This window comes from Netta rufina, assembly GCF_964035555.1.
Source record: "Netta rufina genome assembly, chromosome: 3".
NCBI lineage: Eukaryota > Metazoa > Chordata > Aves > Anseriformes > Anatidae > Netta > Netta rufina.
The window spans coordinates 119345285-119363739 of NC_140125.1; the positions used below are offsets into that span (position 1 = coordinate 119345285).

Genomic DNA, 18455 nt, shown 5'->3' on the forward strand with positions numbered 1-18455 from the left:
GGACTACAACTCCCATCGCGCACCGCGCCACTCCACCCCCCCGTTCTCCCGGCCGGCCCGCCGCATAGCACTCTGGGGGTTGTAGTCCGGCCGGACGTTGGTCAGGCGCGGTGCCTCCCTCCCACCGCCTGCCGGGCTCGCCCGGCTCCGCGCTCCTCCCCGCTCCGCCGCCGCTGCCGCCGCCGCTTCTCGTCCCTCCGCAGACGAAAACCGAGGAGGGGCCGAAAGGGGGACCGAGGGGGCGGGGGGGGGGCGCGATGGGGGACTCCAAAGTGAAGGTGGCGGTGCGAGTCCGCCCCATGAACCGACGAGGTGAGAGCCCTTCCTTCCTCCCCCCCTCCCCTCAGCGCCGGGCAGGGGGGCGGGGGGGGGTGTCCGTGTGTCCCGTGTGGTGTCCGTGTGTCCTCATGTCCGTCTGTCCCGTGTGGTGGCCCTCTGTGGGGTCCAGCTGCGGCTGTCACCTCAGTAGGGCCGTGCGGCTGAGGGAACCTTCCCCCCACACACACACACATCTCTGCCACCCCTTCTCCTCAAAACCCAACTTATTTTTCCCCTCATTCCGCCCCTTTTGAGGGCTTTTTGTGGGGCACGCCTCCCGCACCTGTTTCACAGCCTTCCTCCAAACCCTCCTCTCTGAGGTTTTGGGGCAAAATTCCTTCATTTCTATATTTTCCCTGTGCTTTTTTTTTTTACTTCTTCCCCTCGCCGGGACGGAGTTGAGCGCCTGACAGAGGCACCCCAAGGGAAAAACAAACGTGGAAGAGGAAGTGTGAATTGAGGAGAAAAGCTTTTGCTGCTTTGTTTTCCTTTTATTATTATGAATTATTTTCTTTTTCCCCTCTCAACGAAACTCGCCTGAGGGTTTCGTTAATCACGCCGCCGTCCGGGCATCTGCTTAAATGTTTATGACTCGTCCTAATTAGAAAAACTTGCTCGAGATTACGAGGAAGTAAGTACGAAAAGGGAACCGCAGCCGGGGAGCGGGGAGGTGAGGAAGGAGGCAGAAGTCCAAGGAACGTGTAAGGTTTTGTTTTCCCGCATTCTCACAGAAGTGTGCCAAGGCCTCTCCTTCTGGGGAAAGGGGATCGAGGGAAGGCAGGTTAATAGCTGGAGCGAAAAGGGGAAGGAAATATAAAGCCCTTTATCTCCTATCTGATCGGGAACAGAATAACTCTTTAACTCCTTCCAGTGAGCAATAATAATAATAAAAAAAAAAAAAAAGTTGCTGAATAAAATATTTCCCTACCTTTTAAAATAAAAGCTTTTGTCAAACTAAGTTTGCAAGAGCTGTTGAGAACCTCATGCAAAGTAAAGGAGATGGTGTTGATATCCCTGTGGTCTGGTGGATTAGGTCAGCTAAGGGTAGTTTGACCACAATCTGTTTTTTTTTAATATTTTTTTAAAGCAACAATGCTCAAAACGGAGGGAGGACACATCCTCCTTGTGGGGAATCGGTGGGTGAAGGGAGAGGGACGGTGAGGGTGAGATGTTGGGAGCTGGCATGGGACAGGTTAGGGTGGTGGTGGAGTCCCCGTCCCTGGGGGTGTTCAAGGAGAGGTTGGACGTGGTGCTTGGGGACATGTTTCGGTGGTGACATTGGTGGTAGGGGGATGGTTGGACCAGATGATCTTGGAGGGCTTTTCCACCCTTAATAATTCTGTGACTGTATGACCTGGAAGGTGGTGCCCCATTTTGGGGATAGTCACGGTCTTTCCTCTTGCTCATGTCCCTTTCCTGTCATGGGTCATTTCCTTGGCTGTGCCCCAGACATCTTCTGTGTTGTGCTCTTCACTCCCTGGATTAGGGGATTATAAATTGATTCAGGGTGGAAGGGACCTCTGGAGGTCTCTAGTCCCATGCCCTGCTCAGAGCAGATCGAGCTTGATGAGGCCGCACAGCTTCTGTCAAGTTGTGAATCTCCAAGGGTGACTAACGCACCTTTCCCTCCCGGCATGTGTTTTGCATATGTTCAGCCCTGACTTTGTGCACGTGTAGTGGTCTTCAGGCTATTTCCAGCTAGAGACTGAGATCTGCAGAGAACATACGTGGAGGAGGTGGAGGACCAAGTGGTGAGAATAAAGGGGAAGAAAGTGCTGGATGGTTGTAGAGTTGGAGGTGTACATATTTGGGAGGACAAGGGATATATTGTTATCAGGACCACCTTATTTTCTCTAAATTTAAAATGTGATGGACTGAAAAGACTTGCTGGAGCCTTGTTATGAGGTGGCTCATCCAGGAGCCATGGATATCCAAGTATCACCCTCTCTGTTCACAAGAGAGAAAGGGGACTCAGATGCCACATCCCTCACGTAGCTCGGCACTCGGGGCATTCCCTCTCCTCTATAAGAACAGCTCTGCACCTGTGAAGCATCCTGTTATTTTGTGGGTGATAGCTAAAGCCATGCAAGCCTAGACTAAGAAAAATCAACTTCTTTTTCCTCCCCCAAACAAACTGTCCTGACATAATTTATTTATTTTTTTAATCAGGTTATTTGCTGTGATCCAGATGTTAGAGGCAGTTTTAAACAACTGATAACTTCTGTACAGTATTTCTGGTGTTCTTAGAAGTTGTAGAAACAGGCAGCGATAAGAAACTTACTATTTTCTCACCACCACGATGTTAAATTTAAGAATTTGTGTAACTGATTTTCTTACGAGTCAGCTGGCTGTGAGACTTCTGTGGCTTTGCTTTTTTAATAAGCCGTGAGGCAAGTGGCGGCTTTCTTGGAAACTCTTTAATCTGCACTTTGTTCTTAATAACATTTGGATGAAGTTCTGGGGCTTTGGACCTGAAGCAAGTATTTGTTTTCTTCAGGGTCACGAGTAATGTTCTTTCCCTTCCCTCTGAACCGAAGGGCTTAAAACTGCAAACCTGTCAGATGGCTCCAACCGTAGGAGTTGAAGCTCTGGAATATATTCTCAGTGTTTACTTGTGGTGGTGGTGGTTGTCTGTAGTGCTTGAATTATGAATTTCTTAAGGCGAGGGTTTATTGGGTTAATAAAAGCGGTATGTTTAACGTTCCTAATTTATACAGCTCATAAAAGTGTAACAGGTTCTGCATGCACGTTGGAGGGATTTCTCCATCAAATAGCTGGTGAAAGGACTTGCATTTCAAGGCGATCCTATTGAGGGTCCTGCTCCAGTCTCATGCGAAGTGGCAATCCTAAAAGTAAGCTTACAGTACGAATTTTTAGCAGCGAGGGGAAGCATTCATAATTGCACTTGAATTATTTTTTTATTTAGGCTATTATTTTTTTTGCATCTTGCTTCAGGTTAGACCCCAGTCCTACAGGCTGTGCATGGAAGCCACGATTTATAAAACAACTCCTGGGCCTTTTCACCTGCAGCATCACATTTCTGAAGTTGTAAGCTCTTGTAGGTAGCAATCATGACATCTTTTTTTGTACTTTGCAAGCAGACATCTCAATTAACATGCAGTTATAAAGTAAATAGTTCAGCTTCTTTTAATTAATAAGACTCTTAAAGTCTTTTTTTTTTTTTTCCTTGGTTTTATTGCAGCATGTCGTTCGCTAAAATATTTCCTACTGCGCCACTTGTTCAGATGGGCTTTTCCTAACACTCAGTAACTTCTGGTGTCGTATTTTAGAGTAGCAGTGGGTTTCCCTTTATGAACGTTGTCAGTGCTTCACTTCACTTAGATATTCATTACGTTTCAGGTAAATGCTGCGTAGAGCCCAAGCCATACCATGAAGCAAAGCAAAAGACAGCGTGAGGCTTTTTATTTAAGATCTGTCTTACTGAATATTTTGTTTTCAGGTGATGTCGTTATACAAGCATCCCATAAGTAGGTTCAAATCCTTGTGTTTCTGTGTCTGTGAATCAAACGAGCATAGAGTGGGCATCCTCTCTTCCTGCAGGTTTGTGGCACCGTGGCACGGGGTCAATGGCTTCCAGTGGACATCTCTGGGTTGCTTTTAAATAGTCATTGGTGTCTATCATGTTAAAATATGTTCATCTGGACTAGTTTCTGGGTTCAGCTGTTGTTCATTGATGATAAAGCTGCTACCAGCAGTGCTTGCAAGGAAGGAATTTGCTGCCCTGTCTACAAGCTGAGTGGGGTGGTAGGTGCTGCTTTGCTGTCCTCCTACTCTCTGGAGGAGGTTGCATTCCCAGTCCATTGAAATGTCTTGCGGGGAGGAGGAGACGGGCGGTTCTTTTGTGTTTGTTTGTTTGTTTTTTTTTCCAGCAAAGATTGCAACAGAAACGTTTTATCTGTAAATCGGGGTTTGTGCAAGCAGTCTTATAAGGTTAATTATGGTATTAGGGCAAACGAAACGGCACCTGTACTGTTCTGATGGCGGTGTACAAAACACCAGGCTGCCCTTCCCCATAAACCTTGTGATAAACGAGCAGCCAGGCTTCGTAGTGCTTCCTGTTGGTTGTTGGTAACCTCTGAAACAGTGTTTGTGGTGTGAGCCGGGTTAACCTGGAGGAAGGGTGACAAATGGGCAAAGCACGCAGAGTCGGTGTTTCACCTTGCATTCCTCAGCCAGGAACTTTGAAGCTGAAGCAAGAAAGCCACCAAGAAGGCATCAGAAAGCCACCAGCCCGATGAAGTCACTTGGTCCTCAGAGCTGAGCAGCGCACGCAGCACTGACCACGAGCCAGGTTAATGTTCAGGTACACGGAGTGCCGTCCCTGAAGCTGTTTGGCAAGCTCTCTTGCAGAAAATGAAACAGCAGAAGGCCAAATGAACAACCAAACAATTTTTACCCTTTGGATGAAGTAGTGTTAGCAAGCGAAGGGCTTGCTTGCGGCCGTGCTCCTGCGTGAGCTGACGTACACCTCATCGTGGAGATGCTATCGTGTGCCCCGCCAGATGCACTCATGCATATTTGATGCCCTCTAATTGCTGCAGACTGAAAATTTCATGAACGATATTTGTGCAGTGAATGTATAGCAGAGGAGCTTGAAAGATGCCTCCTTAGACTTGCTTAAGAGACAAGGAAAATCAGTGTAGCATTTTTGTCCTGAATGTGTAAATTAGTGTGGCCTATAATTAATGTCCTAAGAGTGCTATTAGGCTAACTATTTTTTTTTTCCATTTAAGCTCCTAGCACTGTCATTTAGCTACAAGTTATTTTTGCTCTCTGTTGTATAGCCAGTTGGTTTCCCCTTTATTTGTGTTGGCTTCTGCATAGCGAAGGGCAAAGAGAAAAATCACTCTTAAGGCAACAAACACTGGCGGGGAGACGTGGGGACCTGTTGTGTTTGAACTAGCTTCCAGCTTTCTGAAAAAGCAGCAACAAAAGCAAACAACAGCCTCGTGGGTTTTTTTTTTTTTTTAGTTGACTTTCACTTAGCGTGCGATAAATAAACTTGAAAATATTTTTAAATGAGTATTTAAACATTTTTCAGTTTGCTGTTTGCTTTTTGGGACTGCGGAAGGCAGAGGAAACTGACTAATTCCTTATTCAGTGCCACTCGAAGGCACGACATTCCGGTTCTAACCTTCAAGGGAATGTTAAGCTTGTGCAAATCTGCTGGCAGTTTACAAAACACAATTTCTGTCATCTCAGTCTTTACAGGAGATTATTCTGAGCTTTTGTATTTGGGGCCAGTTTTGACTTACGAGCTTGGTACGTGCACTTCAAGCCTTTCATATTGTATTTTTTTTTACCCCAGTTAATTTCTCTGAAGCCCGTGCTGGTTCCCAGTGACACTGCTGAGCCCAATGTCCTGTCTCTCAGGAGACCTTTCTGCAGCTGCCCTGCACCCAGTAGTAGGACCAGGAGGAATCTGGTGCAGGTTTTATTCAACCTGGCTTATAGCACCAGGTTCACATCTTTGTTTCAGTAGGATTTAGGATCAAATGGAGGAAGATATGGGAGGCTGAATAAGTCACAACAGACCTTTCGGCTACTCCAGTTGTTGGACTAAAAGCCGTTATGGTGTGTTCCCAACCACTAATTTAATAAATTGCAGACAAATTTCCTTACTGTATCATCTTTCCTTTTAAGATCATCTCAAACCTCCCTGTGAAGGCTGTCTCCGAGGATCGTTTTGCCTGGTAGCCTTTAAGGGGATGACTTTTTTAGGGTAGTAAGTAAAATAAAAAGGCAACTCTGTGAGGAGCTGGGATGCACATGGCTTGGCAACGAGTTTTCTGCTCACCTTCTCTGAGCAACTTCTACAGCTCTAAACATGGAAAAAGGACCGAGATGTTACCCGTTTATTATGGACGTCACAATTCCCTTACACTGAAGCGATGGAGGAAGCTTTCGTTTCCCTCAATGCACGTTTCTTGAGATGCCGAGAGTTTGAGTTCTGATTTTCTGAAAGGCAATTAGCTGATGAGTTTCTTGATTTGATGAAGCAAATGAGCAGTTGATTGTGTTTGCTCGGTGATTAATGAGTGAAGGTAGAAGCAGGTTGGGAATAATAATAGGTGAGATTTTGAAGTCTTGGTGGTTTAATGATGAAAACACAGAGCCACAATATTTGGGATAAACCTCCAGAGCTTGACTGCACGAGCCACTTCTGTCATCGTTTCACTTCTCGATGTCGTGCTGCCTGGAAGAGGAAAACACCAAAAAACTTATCTACATCTACATGGAAAGAAACAATAATCCCCATCCCTGACAAACGACCCCTCGCTGGGAGATGAACTAATCAGGGGTTTTGCTTATCCTCTTGCTTTGAGGCAACCTGATGGTGCTTCTTGTGCAGGGGCAGCGAGAGCACTGCTGACTGGGGAGATGCTGAAACTGGTAAAAGTAAGGGTGGAGTATGTGGGATCGTATGAAAAAGAGGAGGAAGATAATTTGTCTATCAGAATAACCTGCTCTAATGACATTGAAGACTTAATGAGGTGGAAATGATGATAGGATTTGCAGTGGTGGCTACTGGAAGATTCATCTCTGAGCCTACCGGGATCGTTAAAGACATCAGAAACCAAAGAATATGCGTGGCGATGGAGACAGAATTTGTAGGAAGTATACGATGAGCTGTGGAAACGAGTTTTAAACTACTTTTTCAGCAAAAAGAAGAGCTGCCCTGTGAAATTTTTGCCTAGGTAACTGGAATACATGTCCTTAAGGGGATCTGATAGCTAACCCAGCTTGGAAGCTGAATAAAACCTTTTCTTAGGGTTTGTTCCCTGGGACACCGCGAGCTGGTGTGGCAGTTCAGGCTCAGCCAGGAGAAGGGCTTGCACTTCTGCCTCCTGAGTCCCCCTGTACACACCTGTTTGCACTGCTTTTGGCGCTCTTCAGACCTCTCACTGGGCTAATATAACCTCCTGTAGTGCCCGAACACATCCCTTTTTTACCGTTGGGTGGTTTTCTGACAAGGAAGCAACTTAATGACTTGCAGAGGAGTCCGGCAAGCACAGCAGTGGTGGCAGATAAGCCAGAGGCACACGTAGCCAGGAGGACTGTTCCCTGCCTGGCTGTTAGCTTGACTCACCACATCTGTGCCCTGCGTGTGCGATCCCCAGATAAGGGATTTTAACATTCTCTTTCAGATGGCAGCAGGCAAGGTGTGCTTTATATGATGCGTTGGATTTGAATTGTCTCTCTTTTCCTGCGAGGGTGTCACTCTGAGGACCTCCTGTATCCCGTTTGTGTGCTCTCCTAGAGGTATTTCACACAGAGATCTACAAGACCTTGAGTTTTGCGGGCAGTCGTGGATGTGAGACCTGCCATCAGCCTTCTCTCTCAGGAGGTAGATTAAAAAAACAGCGGCCACAGCGCTTGCACCCAGAGTGAGCCTTCTGCTTTGCATAAGGGAAGTAGCATATAAAAACCTTGGTCCGTGGTTGAGGAAAAGCAGGTCACTGCAACGCAGAACGTTAATCACTAACCAGCCAGACCAAGATAAAGTGGCATGTCAGATCTGGGACGTACGAAGAGTATAATTGGAGCTAAGCAAGCATGCGTTGCGTATTCATGTTAGGTAAATTGGCTTTCAGGGTGTGGAGAGAAATTAAAATAAACAGCAGCTTCTGAAACTTGTCTGTCTCTTCCTTCCACAAAAGCGGAGTTTAATAACAGAGGAGAAGTTTTGTTCAGAAAGAATTCCAGATTCATTTTCATGTGGCTGCCTGCTCTGACTGGTAATCTCGTGCTTTGGCTTTCTTTGCTGTCTTTCAAATAGTGAAAGATGTATCACATCTCTTACAAAAAGTAAAGGAAAGAAACTTCCTCTTATATTATTTAACAGTAGAAAGACATCTGTGAGGTGCCCTGCAATAAATGAAACCTCTCTTTGCCTGAGAGATCTGCAGTGTGAGTTTATAAGGTGCTGCGAGGTAAAAGAGCAGGCAGAGGTGACGAAGAAGGAAGGAGCAGAGATGAAGGAAGATGAGGATTATAATTAACGTGATTAGACGCGAGCATATTTCGGTGATTCAGGTGAGGTTCTGAATCCTTTATGGAGGCAGTTGTGCGTAGCCTCTTGCCATCGTAGTACGCAAGAGCATTCGGGGTGTCCCATTTGTGTCTCCTTTTTGTAGGCACCAACATTTGGGTTCACTTTCCAGGCTCAGCATCGGTGTAAGAAGACAGGACTGCACCGCTCATGTCCAGAGCCCGTAGTCTGTAGGCAGGGATTTGGGCTGCAAGTGGCAGTTTGCTTTTTTATATCTAATTCATTTGTTGTTAGGTGGATACCCTGCACGGTTGTCGGCGTTATCTGAAGCTTTTATTTTATTTCCTCCACCTCTTCCGCTAAGAATGGGGATTTACTCCAAATATTCCTATTACTCATAGGTCATATCCCATTGCTCAGCATCGTTTGGAAGGGTTGGCCTTTCCAGCTGCCTTGGAGCCCGTGGGGTGGGCTAGGCCCCTTTTTACACACTCAGACCTAAATTAATTTTGATAGGACTTGAATTTCCCCGAGCAGGTGCCCAGGACGGACAGCTGACATGGGGTGCTGCGGTATCACACGAGTGGCTGGGAAAATGTGCTGCAGATTGTTGGGGCAGCTTTTCCTCCAAGCATTGAGACAGCTCGGAGGGAAATCAGGAGATCTGTCCAAGTGGTCCCATGCCTAACGTTTCTCTCCCCAGCAGACATTTCATACCGCCTGGTATCTGCTGATCCTCCGTCAGCAAACCCTAAAGTGCTCCTCCTTGGCGTGAAAAGAGCACGTGCTTTACAGCTGGACAGAATCCATCCCAGCAGAATATCTCCACGAGAGGAATTTGGCAGTAGTCCTGTTGCTATTCTCTAGCTGATGGGTGGCTGTCAGGCTGCATGAATAAATTTGGTGTCTGGAGGAAGTAATGGTGGATATAATCCGGGAGCTTTAAGAGCTGCACTTGACACTTTCTCATTTCTTTCTAGAGCTTGATCTGCATACAAAATGCGTGGTGGATGTGGATGCAAACAAGGTTATTCTTCACCCCGTAAACACCAACCTTTCGAAAGGAGATGCCAGGTAAGATGTTTTGAATGAGGAAGGTCAGGTTTCATAAATTAAATATGAGGCTGACAACCAGGAAATGTAGGCCTTGATAGAGGGCTTTCATATTCCTTCTGTGATGTAGTTACCAGCATCTAGAAAGTAAAGCTGACTGTGCCATGCTGGGAAGATGCTTTGAAAAGCAAGCATTGCCTTTTAAAATGAGCGTTTGCTTCCTGCTCTAAACAATGTGTTAGCAATTAATGGGTCTGAACTGCTTCATTCCTTCTCGTGCGCTGTTATGGGGCTGAAGATATTTAAATCTGCAAAATCGTTTGAGCAGGGCAGAGTTGGTCATTTTGGAATGAAATTTATCTTCACAGTTATTTTCTCATCATGGGCTTGAACTTCATATGTCTGTATGAAGGGACACAGGAACATGCTCGAGAGGTGTAGCTCTCGAGGGTCTTGACGGTGGTGGGGCATCAAAAATGCATCAGAAATACTTGGAGCAGTGGCTAAGGCAGGGACTAGCGGAAGAATGGGCATCAATGTGTTCAATTATTGTGAAACTGAAAAGTCGTGTCATTGTTGGTAGGGCTAAGGTTGGGAGCAGTTAATTTGTTGCTTGTTTGCAAGAGAAGAAAATGAGAAGCTTGTGTGCGTGAAACAAAATAACTGGTCCAGGAAAAGGCAAAAGCTGTTCCTGGCCATGTACAATCGATCCGAATCTGTATTCTTGGAGGAAAAAAAAAAAAAAAAAAAACGAGGGGGGGGTGACAGAACTGAGAGAAACTCAGCTAAACACACAGAAGAGTGTTGTTTGAATGCAATGTGTTGTAGTTTTGTCGTGTAAAGCTGTGCTGTAGATCTCAAATGGGGTAAAGGACGCTGTTGGACTTCACCAACCCCAAGTGGTAACATGCCAAAGAGCCACCATAATCAACTGAATCAATTGCAGTGTGCATTTTCTGTTGACACCAGCTAAAAGACTTACTGCAGACAATGGGGTTGGAGCTTTAAGGAGGTCCTTAAAAACGGCTGTGTGGGGCGGGGTGGTTTTGTTTGTATTCATATCTGCCTCCTCCAGAAACAAGTGTATTGTTCGGCTGCCAAATACCTGTGCTGACTTGAGCCTCTCAAACCACTCAAAATGGCAGGAAAAGGAGACTCTCAAAAGCCAGGTTAGTCAGCAGTATTAAGGACGTTATTCCCAGTGTCTCTGAAATGCAGCAACCAAGCGAACGCTGCGCGGTTTATCCTCACTAATGTGTGTTTGAAAACCTTCATGCTGCAGTCGTGAGAGTAACGTAATGCAAATCGTGCCCCCCAGCAAGGGAGGGATCGTTTGGCAATTGCCTTGACTTCCCAGGCAAGGTGGTGAGGCTTGTGTGAGAACCCAGCGCCCAGGACAGAAGAATGGCTCATTTGCATCTTCACAAATGCCCATTGCTAATCTAAGCAGCAAGCAGAGTGAATTTAGACGGGGTGATTAATACGAGGGAGAGAAGCGGAGGCCCATTAGCTGCCCCAAAGATTTGCCTGCAAACAGGGAAACAGCGTATCCGCAGCAGAACAGTTGGACCAGTGAGGATTTGGAACAGGATCCTCTCCAGAATGTAATCCCCTCGAGAGGGGCTGCCACTAAATTGCCTTGGCTTCTTGAGCTCCATCAGAGGAATTCCGTATCAGCTCAAAGAAGAAGTTAGTTTTATTTATGGTTTTCTAAGTTTGGGGTTCATTTGTTTTCAAATTCTGAGTCTGTTTCCAGATCCACACTCAACAGCTTTGCGTTGTGCTATGCAATCAGTTTGATTTTAGGCTTGTGTAGTGCTCAGAGTGGGCTCAGGGAATTCTGACAAACCTCATATGCTTTTACTTCCATAGAGAAAAGAAAAATAACACTGTAAAGAAACTATTTAGATGCTTGCAAAGCAGGGTACACTTGAAAACCACGTCTACAATTTCTCATTAAGATGGTAAGGTCAATTGAGGAACCAGGAAAAGAATTTTTGAGGAGCAGAAATCTGCTGTCCCATCCCTGCTTGTGTGTGACTCAGCCAACATTTGGAAAAACAACCTGTGACTTTGGGAAATGTGTATGTTTTCCCACTTCCATTCTCTGGTAGAAACCAAGCCTGGGAGATGGGTAGGTGTAAATAACCATTTTAATAAGTGAATTAGCCCGGGTCACAGGTAGGTGTATTTGTTATATAGGTATATTGCTGGCAGAGTTGTTAAAACAGCAAATACCTGACCCAATGTTCTCCATCATCTCTTGGTTAAAGACAATAGGTAGGTTTCGGAGATCCTGAGTGATACACCCACCTCCATCTGCTTTCCTGTAGGAAAAAGAAGTCAGAAAATCCTCTCTCTATGCATTTCATGTTTTGATGGATACCCAGCCTGAGGTGTGTGAGACCTGACTTGTGGAGGCAGCAAACTGTGTTGATGTAGTTGCTGTTGAAACATTTTCAGGTCTTCCGAAAGAGTGCTCCACTGGTTTCAGTGATCTTGTGCAGAAGATCGGTCTTAAAATTGGATGACCTCTGGGCTGGGTAGGCTTTCTTACCAACCTTGGGATATTGGGCTTGGGTTGGCTGAGTTGTGGTTTCTCATATTAAAATGAAAATTGTGCTGCATGGAAATGGAAAACCTTTCCTTCAGTTGCTTTTCTAAAATGATCTGCCACAGTTCCTGGAGTTTTGTTGCAAGTTTCCCCAGATAATGACCTTTTTTTTCAATCAAAATCTCCCCTTTTGAGGATGTATGAACCTCCAAGGGTTGGGTATAAACGAGCAGCACCCTCAGCGTGACCTGTGTGCTTTATGTTGTTCTCTGCTGCAAATGTCAGGGCTAAAGTTATCAGCACTGGATTTACTGTGGCTGCAAAGGTTGCTCTGAACATGGTTACGTGGTGGCTAGGGGTTGAAAGAGGCTCTGAACTCATCCTGATTGAAACAAGGAGATCAGTCCGACAGCAACAACTGGAATATTTGTAAGAATTATTTTTGAAAAACAACTAAATAGACTCTAATTACTTTAGGTTCTTCAATTTATTTATTTATTTTTTACTATCAATTTGCTCATGTTGTGATTTTACCTTTCCCAAAACAAACCTATTAAAAAGACCTGTTTTGATGGGTCAGAAGAAGGAGTTTTATCATATACTGCAGGCAGAACTGTAGCTGGTGTGTAGTTGATGAATGCTTCCAAATCAGCTGTGTATCGGTCCGGAGCAGGCTTGTGAAGGAGCTGGGATATTTGTACAACAAAGCTTTAATAAATCTGCCCAACAAACCAATGTTGAGCCTTTTTATTAAGAGAATATACTTGAAAATGAAAGGAAATGGAGCTTCTGTGTACTTTAGTCTATTTCTGGTTTATAGATGCTTTGCTTCTTACTGTAGCTGCTTTACTTCTACAGAACAGAGCAATTCCAAAGGCTGGCACATGGGAAAAAAACTTTCCAAGGGAACAAGTGCAGCTAATTGAAGTGGACAAGTATGGTAAAGCAGGCTGGGTTTCCCTTTTTCAACTATAATAATATCTTCAATTAGCACATTGTAATAGATATTTAAATAAAGGAATATCTTTATCAATCTAAACACAAACAGATGTGTTTTTACTTGCAAGGTGTGTGTTTCAGGATTTAAACCTTTTTGATCGTGAAGTTGAGCTACAGAAAATCAATGTGATTGTTTTCTAAGGAGTCCAGAGAACTGAGAAGGGGCATGCTGGTGTCTTAGTCAGACTTGAGGATCTTTGTAGCCTTTCAGAATCTGAGCTTGATGATTTCTGCTTTGAGGAACTGGATAAAACCCAGGTATGTTTTACCTACAGATGAATACTTTTATATGTTTAGAAGATTCTTTACCATTCCAATTCTACCCCCACCTTTTTTTTTTTTTTTGAGATAAATGACAGTCCTGAAGAAGACTCGTGGGGGAAAATGATTTTGGACTACTTCCTTGCAATTAAAACAAGATTACCTTTCATGCTTACCTTGTTGTGGCTACTAATATTCAACAATACTTCATTTATAATTTAGTAATAATTCAGCAAAGGGAAAGTCCTGAAGTTCTTCTATGAGGTAAAAGATTGTTAAGAGAATAAAACCAATGTCCACAGAACTTAGGAAGAATAACAAGTAAAAAAAAATCCTACTTATGCAGCAAATAAGTAATGAATTACAGATTTCAGATGAATGATGGAGTTCTGGCATCGTTTAGGATGAGATAGTCCAGTGTGTTAAATCTTTCCATAGGTCATCTTTGGATGAAAGGTTTTTTTTTTCCTCTTACAAAGCTGAGGAAGCTCTTAAGACTTCTGAAGAAGTGAAAATTAGGACCAAGACAATGATCTTGATGTTGGGAAAAATGGTACTGGAGAACAGTAATTGGGGTGTCTCAAAGACCTGGTGCCGTAAGTTTGTTCATTTTGAAGGGTTACGTGTGAAGGGATGAATGCTTATAACCATGTGGAACCCCTACATTTAAAAAAAATCAAATAAAAATAGGTGTGTGAGGGCTTACTAGTTAGCAAAGACTACTGCTGTGGTCCTGGGAGTTGAAATATGTATGGTGAGCCAACCTTTGTATTCTAATCTGACTGGAAAGTTCATAAAACGCCTAGATGCTCTGTTAAATAACGAGTACAGCACGCAGAGCTTTTGCCAAGCTCAGAAAGTCTATTTGGAGCTGAATAGGATCTTATCAGGTTCTGCTCTCACCTATTCTTTGCTCAGCTACTAAGAGGCAGAAGACGGCGTCTGTGCAAGCCCACGCAAGCTGCCCCTGCTCACCGTCAGCCTGGAGCCTCGGGATCACCTTGCCAGGGCGTGCGTGCTGAGAGGCAGGATAAGCTCCTGCGTGGCTCTGCCTGAGCAGGTACACAGCTTTTGGTCCACGCAGAGCACAGGTGAAGCCATCTTTCAGCTTCCTGCATTGCCTTGCGTGGCTCAAAGTTTCTTTAAAGCTTGCTGAAAGCTGAAAATAAGTTAGGACTTCTCAGCTCTCGCTGTGCGGAGTATTGCAGGTCTTGTGCTCGCTTGATGACTGTGGAAAATACTAATCTTAGAGTAGCTGATCACATGGGAAGTGCCTGAACAGTGAACTGGCAAAACTTGCACGTAAATAGATTGCATTTCCAAAAATCTAGAAATGGGTAGGGTGCTGGTTTGGAAGACTGTACGTTAACCAGTGGAAAAAGTTGAATTAACCAATTATAACAAAATTTGGTGAAGAAGCGTATCATCAGTCGTACAATTCACTAAAATATTTTATGTATCACAGAATCACAGAACTGTAGAGGTTGGAAGGGACCTCAAGAGTCCATCGGATCCAACCCCTCTGCCAAAGCAGGTTCCCTACAGCAGGTAGACGTCCAGACAGGTCTTGAATATCTCTGGAGGAGACCCCACAACCTCCCATATGTGGCATAGTAGTCAAAAAAAAAATCAACAGTAGTCAAAAATAATCAAAAGCTTCAATTAAAAGAGGGGTTAGCAAAAAGTTTTGCGATCGTTCTTCTCCAGGTTGTAGTTATTTTGCTGCTTTTGTGCAATTATAATGATTTCCCCCCATATCTTCTGGAACAGCATGCAGACATTCAAGGTGCCCAGGGAGGAAAGGCTGCTGTGATTATATCTGCCTTCTTTTGTACGTGTGTATAAATATGGACTGGAAAAGCTGACCACAGGGGTAATGGAAATTCCGACTTTTAAAAATAATATATGTTAGTGGGAGTGCATGGGGATGCACGCTTCAGTTGCTCTGCCTTAGGAAAGAATGTGAATAATCAGTAAACGGAGTAAACATCTGAATGCAGTGCTATATACGGAGTCAATCTGCAGAACTCCTTGCCCCCCCCATAAAAGAGGCAATTACTGGTAAATATTTAAGGAAGAATACACACATTTTCTTGAAAGCACTCCATAACCCTGCCTGCTGTTAGGTAAGACCCCCTTGAAGAGCTGCCTCGTCCTAGGCAGTGTTTTATGCGTGTGTCCCCAGCTGTTGGCACACGCTGCTTAGAAGTATCAGCTGTTGGACACAACCAGAAATTGAATATTGAGCATTCGTGTGATGTGCTGTGGCTGCTGTTCGACTGCAGAGCAATTCAAATGAAGAAATATTACTGTGTTTGAAGATGGGGGAAGGCTGGCTGCGCCGCACGCTGCTCTGCCTCTCTGCATCGCTCCTGGCATCGTATTAATGCCTGCTGTGCTAAACTGCTCGGGATGGGGACAAATCAGATTGGGATGGGAGTGTGCAGAGGCAGCATTAGGCTCAGAATTGGCCCCGTTACCTCCTGGTGCTAAGGGGGACTCGCTCGCCCTGTTCCTATTAAGGGTTCCTACTGCTATCTAAAGCTCAAACTGAGAATGCAATTTTGGGGTTGGATGTTAACTCAGCTTTGTCTTGCAGAGAGCAGATCCATGCGAGGTTTCGTAATGCAGAAACGTTCCAGGAAGTTGTGGGGGAGGGAGACAGTGTGTGCATATTCCCAAGGCTGCCAGCTGACATGCAGAAGAAAGGGAAGCCTGCCTCTGTCTGCATCCAGACTGGTGCTTTGTGGGCGCAGAGCAGCTTGGAGGAAATTCAAGTTTGCAAAAACAGCGCTGGGAGGTTTTCCCGTACTGCTGACTCTGCTCGTGCTGCTCGCTTGCGTCCGTGCGTGCAACTTTCACTTCAAGCATGACACTGGTCTGTAAAATCATTATTTACGTTGAGCCCCCTGACGTTAATATTGCTACACTTGTTTATTGATGTTTTTAATTGATTATCTGATTTATTGATCGGTTTACTGAACAGCCTGAATAAGTTAGAACAGGAGAGAAAAGTACGCTGAAGTCTTACCTTCAAAAATGGATAAAGTTATTTAAATGGTTGAATAGATTCCTGGTAAAACCGTTACTTCTTCAGTCTTTTAACAGAATTTATTGTGTAGGAAGTCATATAAAACTAGATTACAGAGCACATTCCTTTATATGCAAATTAAAGCTGGACTACATTCAGCTGCCAGCCAGCTACATTTCCCTGCAAAATGCCTTCTGATGTAAAATAAATTATCTGGATAAAAATGTCTGATGATGAGTTGCTGCAGTACCTAGAAATCATCGTCTTTCTTGGAAGTCTGAAGGGCATCTTGTCCTGGAAGGATCTTAAATCAGAGAGGATCTGGGAAGGATGGAGGATTGGGATGATGCCTGGAGGAGAGCAGGGGTAAGCAGCCAGCATGGAAGGTGCTGCCACTGTGCTCCTCTAGAGCCCTCAGTTGTTCAAGTGAGGTGGTATTACACTGTACAAGGTGAGTGCTTGCCATCTGAAATACTTATCTTGGGCAAAATTGAGAGGTAAGGAGCTCTGCCAGGAGAAAAGGAGGTTGCTGCACTTCAGGCCATGCAAGGAAGTGTTCTTGGCACAACGCACACGCTTTGACTTGAGTAAAAGTGAGAACGGGAAGCAGAAACCATCCACACAGATCTTTGGTGTGAACTAAAATGTTAACAAAACTTTTAACCGTACCTCCAGCTCGCGTGTGTCTGTGCGCTTAGAAAAGAACTTTATCCCATTTTATATTCCTTAAGGAAATAAAACAGCGAGCCTGACAGATTTTTAAAGACAGTCCCCCGCCCTCCAGTCGGGTCACACCTATTTATTTCTGTCTTTTTTATGGCCATAGTAAATTGGGATTATCTGTTGTTTATGAGCTCTGTGCCCATATTGTAAGTGAAAGCTACTTTTAACACGAGCTGTATCCTCATGAAAGGCAACCACACCACTGATGGCAATCATCCTTGGCTGCCTTTTATTTCTTAGCTGAATGTGAGAGCTTTTTTCAGTCGCTGCTGATCTGGCAGAATTGGTCCCAACCTCCTGCACTTAAGGGAAAGGCTTTTCATAACAGATGAAGAATTAATTTGGCTCACATGCCACGTGACATGAAGTACAACCACCTACTTCTGTCAGATTCCTAACTTCTGGTCCTTTTTCTTAAAACCTAATACAGCTGGGAAGTGCCTGCACCCTCGGTTCTTCACTAAACTGATGGATTTTATAGCAGCAAGCTGCAGAGCGCCCGTAACAGGGCTGAGCTGCCTGCAGACAGTGTTTAGAGGTGGATGCTGATAGTTGCTAAGCAGCCTGTCCTTCACCAGACTTCGCTGGACTTGGCAAAGGCTTCTGATTGTGAGTTATCTAAGGAGTGGACTTCTGCTGCAAATAGAAAGCACTTTGCAGTCCCTTCCCGTAGCAAACCAGCAGTCAGGGGCAGTTCCCAGAGTGAAGAAGAAAAAAAAAGAGCCCCGTGTGTGGCATATCAAACCTACAAGAATGAACGTGTTAAATATTTCAGTGGAATGGAGCTTTTACTTCAATATTCATAACAATTTTGAGAGACCTTGTCTGTGGTTTTGTTTTTATAGCCAGGCTGTATCTGAAGCTTCAAACATCAGGCCACCGAAGCTTCAAGGAGGCTATGATGAGTGAATTGTCTTTTTGACTTGTTAAACGCCCAGGTTAGAACTGACAAATCCATTGGCTTTGGGAAGAGTTGGTTGCAATTTGGCCCAAACTTCAGTTTTGATGGAATTAGGATCTGCCCCAGTGTTTTCCAGTTTAGCCCAATAGGTTTTTTTTTGACTTTGCTGCAAGTTTCTCTCTTATGAAAATAATTTGAAAGGGCATAACATTTGATTTGACTGTAGTAGTTCTTCGAAATAGTGAAAATCGAGTGAAAACTGAATGTGTGAAAATAAAGAAGCAATGCCAACAAAATGTCCTGAGCAGTTCCGACAGTGTGAACAGAACAAAATGCCAGATAGGTGATGAAAGCTGAGCTTTAAGTTCAAAATATTTATTGATTGTATTGATTTAATAGGTTAACAGAAGACTTAAAGTCTTTAAAGCATAATTACTGTTAACAAATCAAGAAAGATAGGGCCATACACTGCAGGAAAAAGGAACAGGTAGGGGAGCAAGCTCCAGGTGTGCCCGCAGTGCTGTGAGTAGATGCTGCAGCTGTGAGCACTTCCGTGGAATTATTCCTTCTTAATTCTCAAATCTTAAATAATAATGCCCAT

General features: G+C 44.4%; 1 protein-coding gene across 1 annotated transcript in view; it reads left to right on the top strand.

Annotated features, from left to right (window-relative positions):
* Positions 1-257: 257 nt before the first annotated feature.
* Positions 258-18455, top strand: part of KIF13B (kinesin family member 13B) — a gene marked incomplete at its 5' end in the record, with an annotated part of 119417 nt that continues 101219 nt past the window's right edge. The window contains 2 exons of the mRNA XM_084284543.1: positions 258-312; positions 9313-9406. Coding sequence (XP_084140669.1) covers positions 258-312; positions 9313-9406 — 149 coding nt within the window. The remainder of the gene's footprint in view (positions 313-9312; positions 9407-18455) is intronic.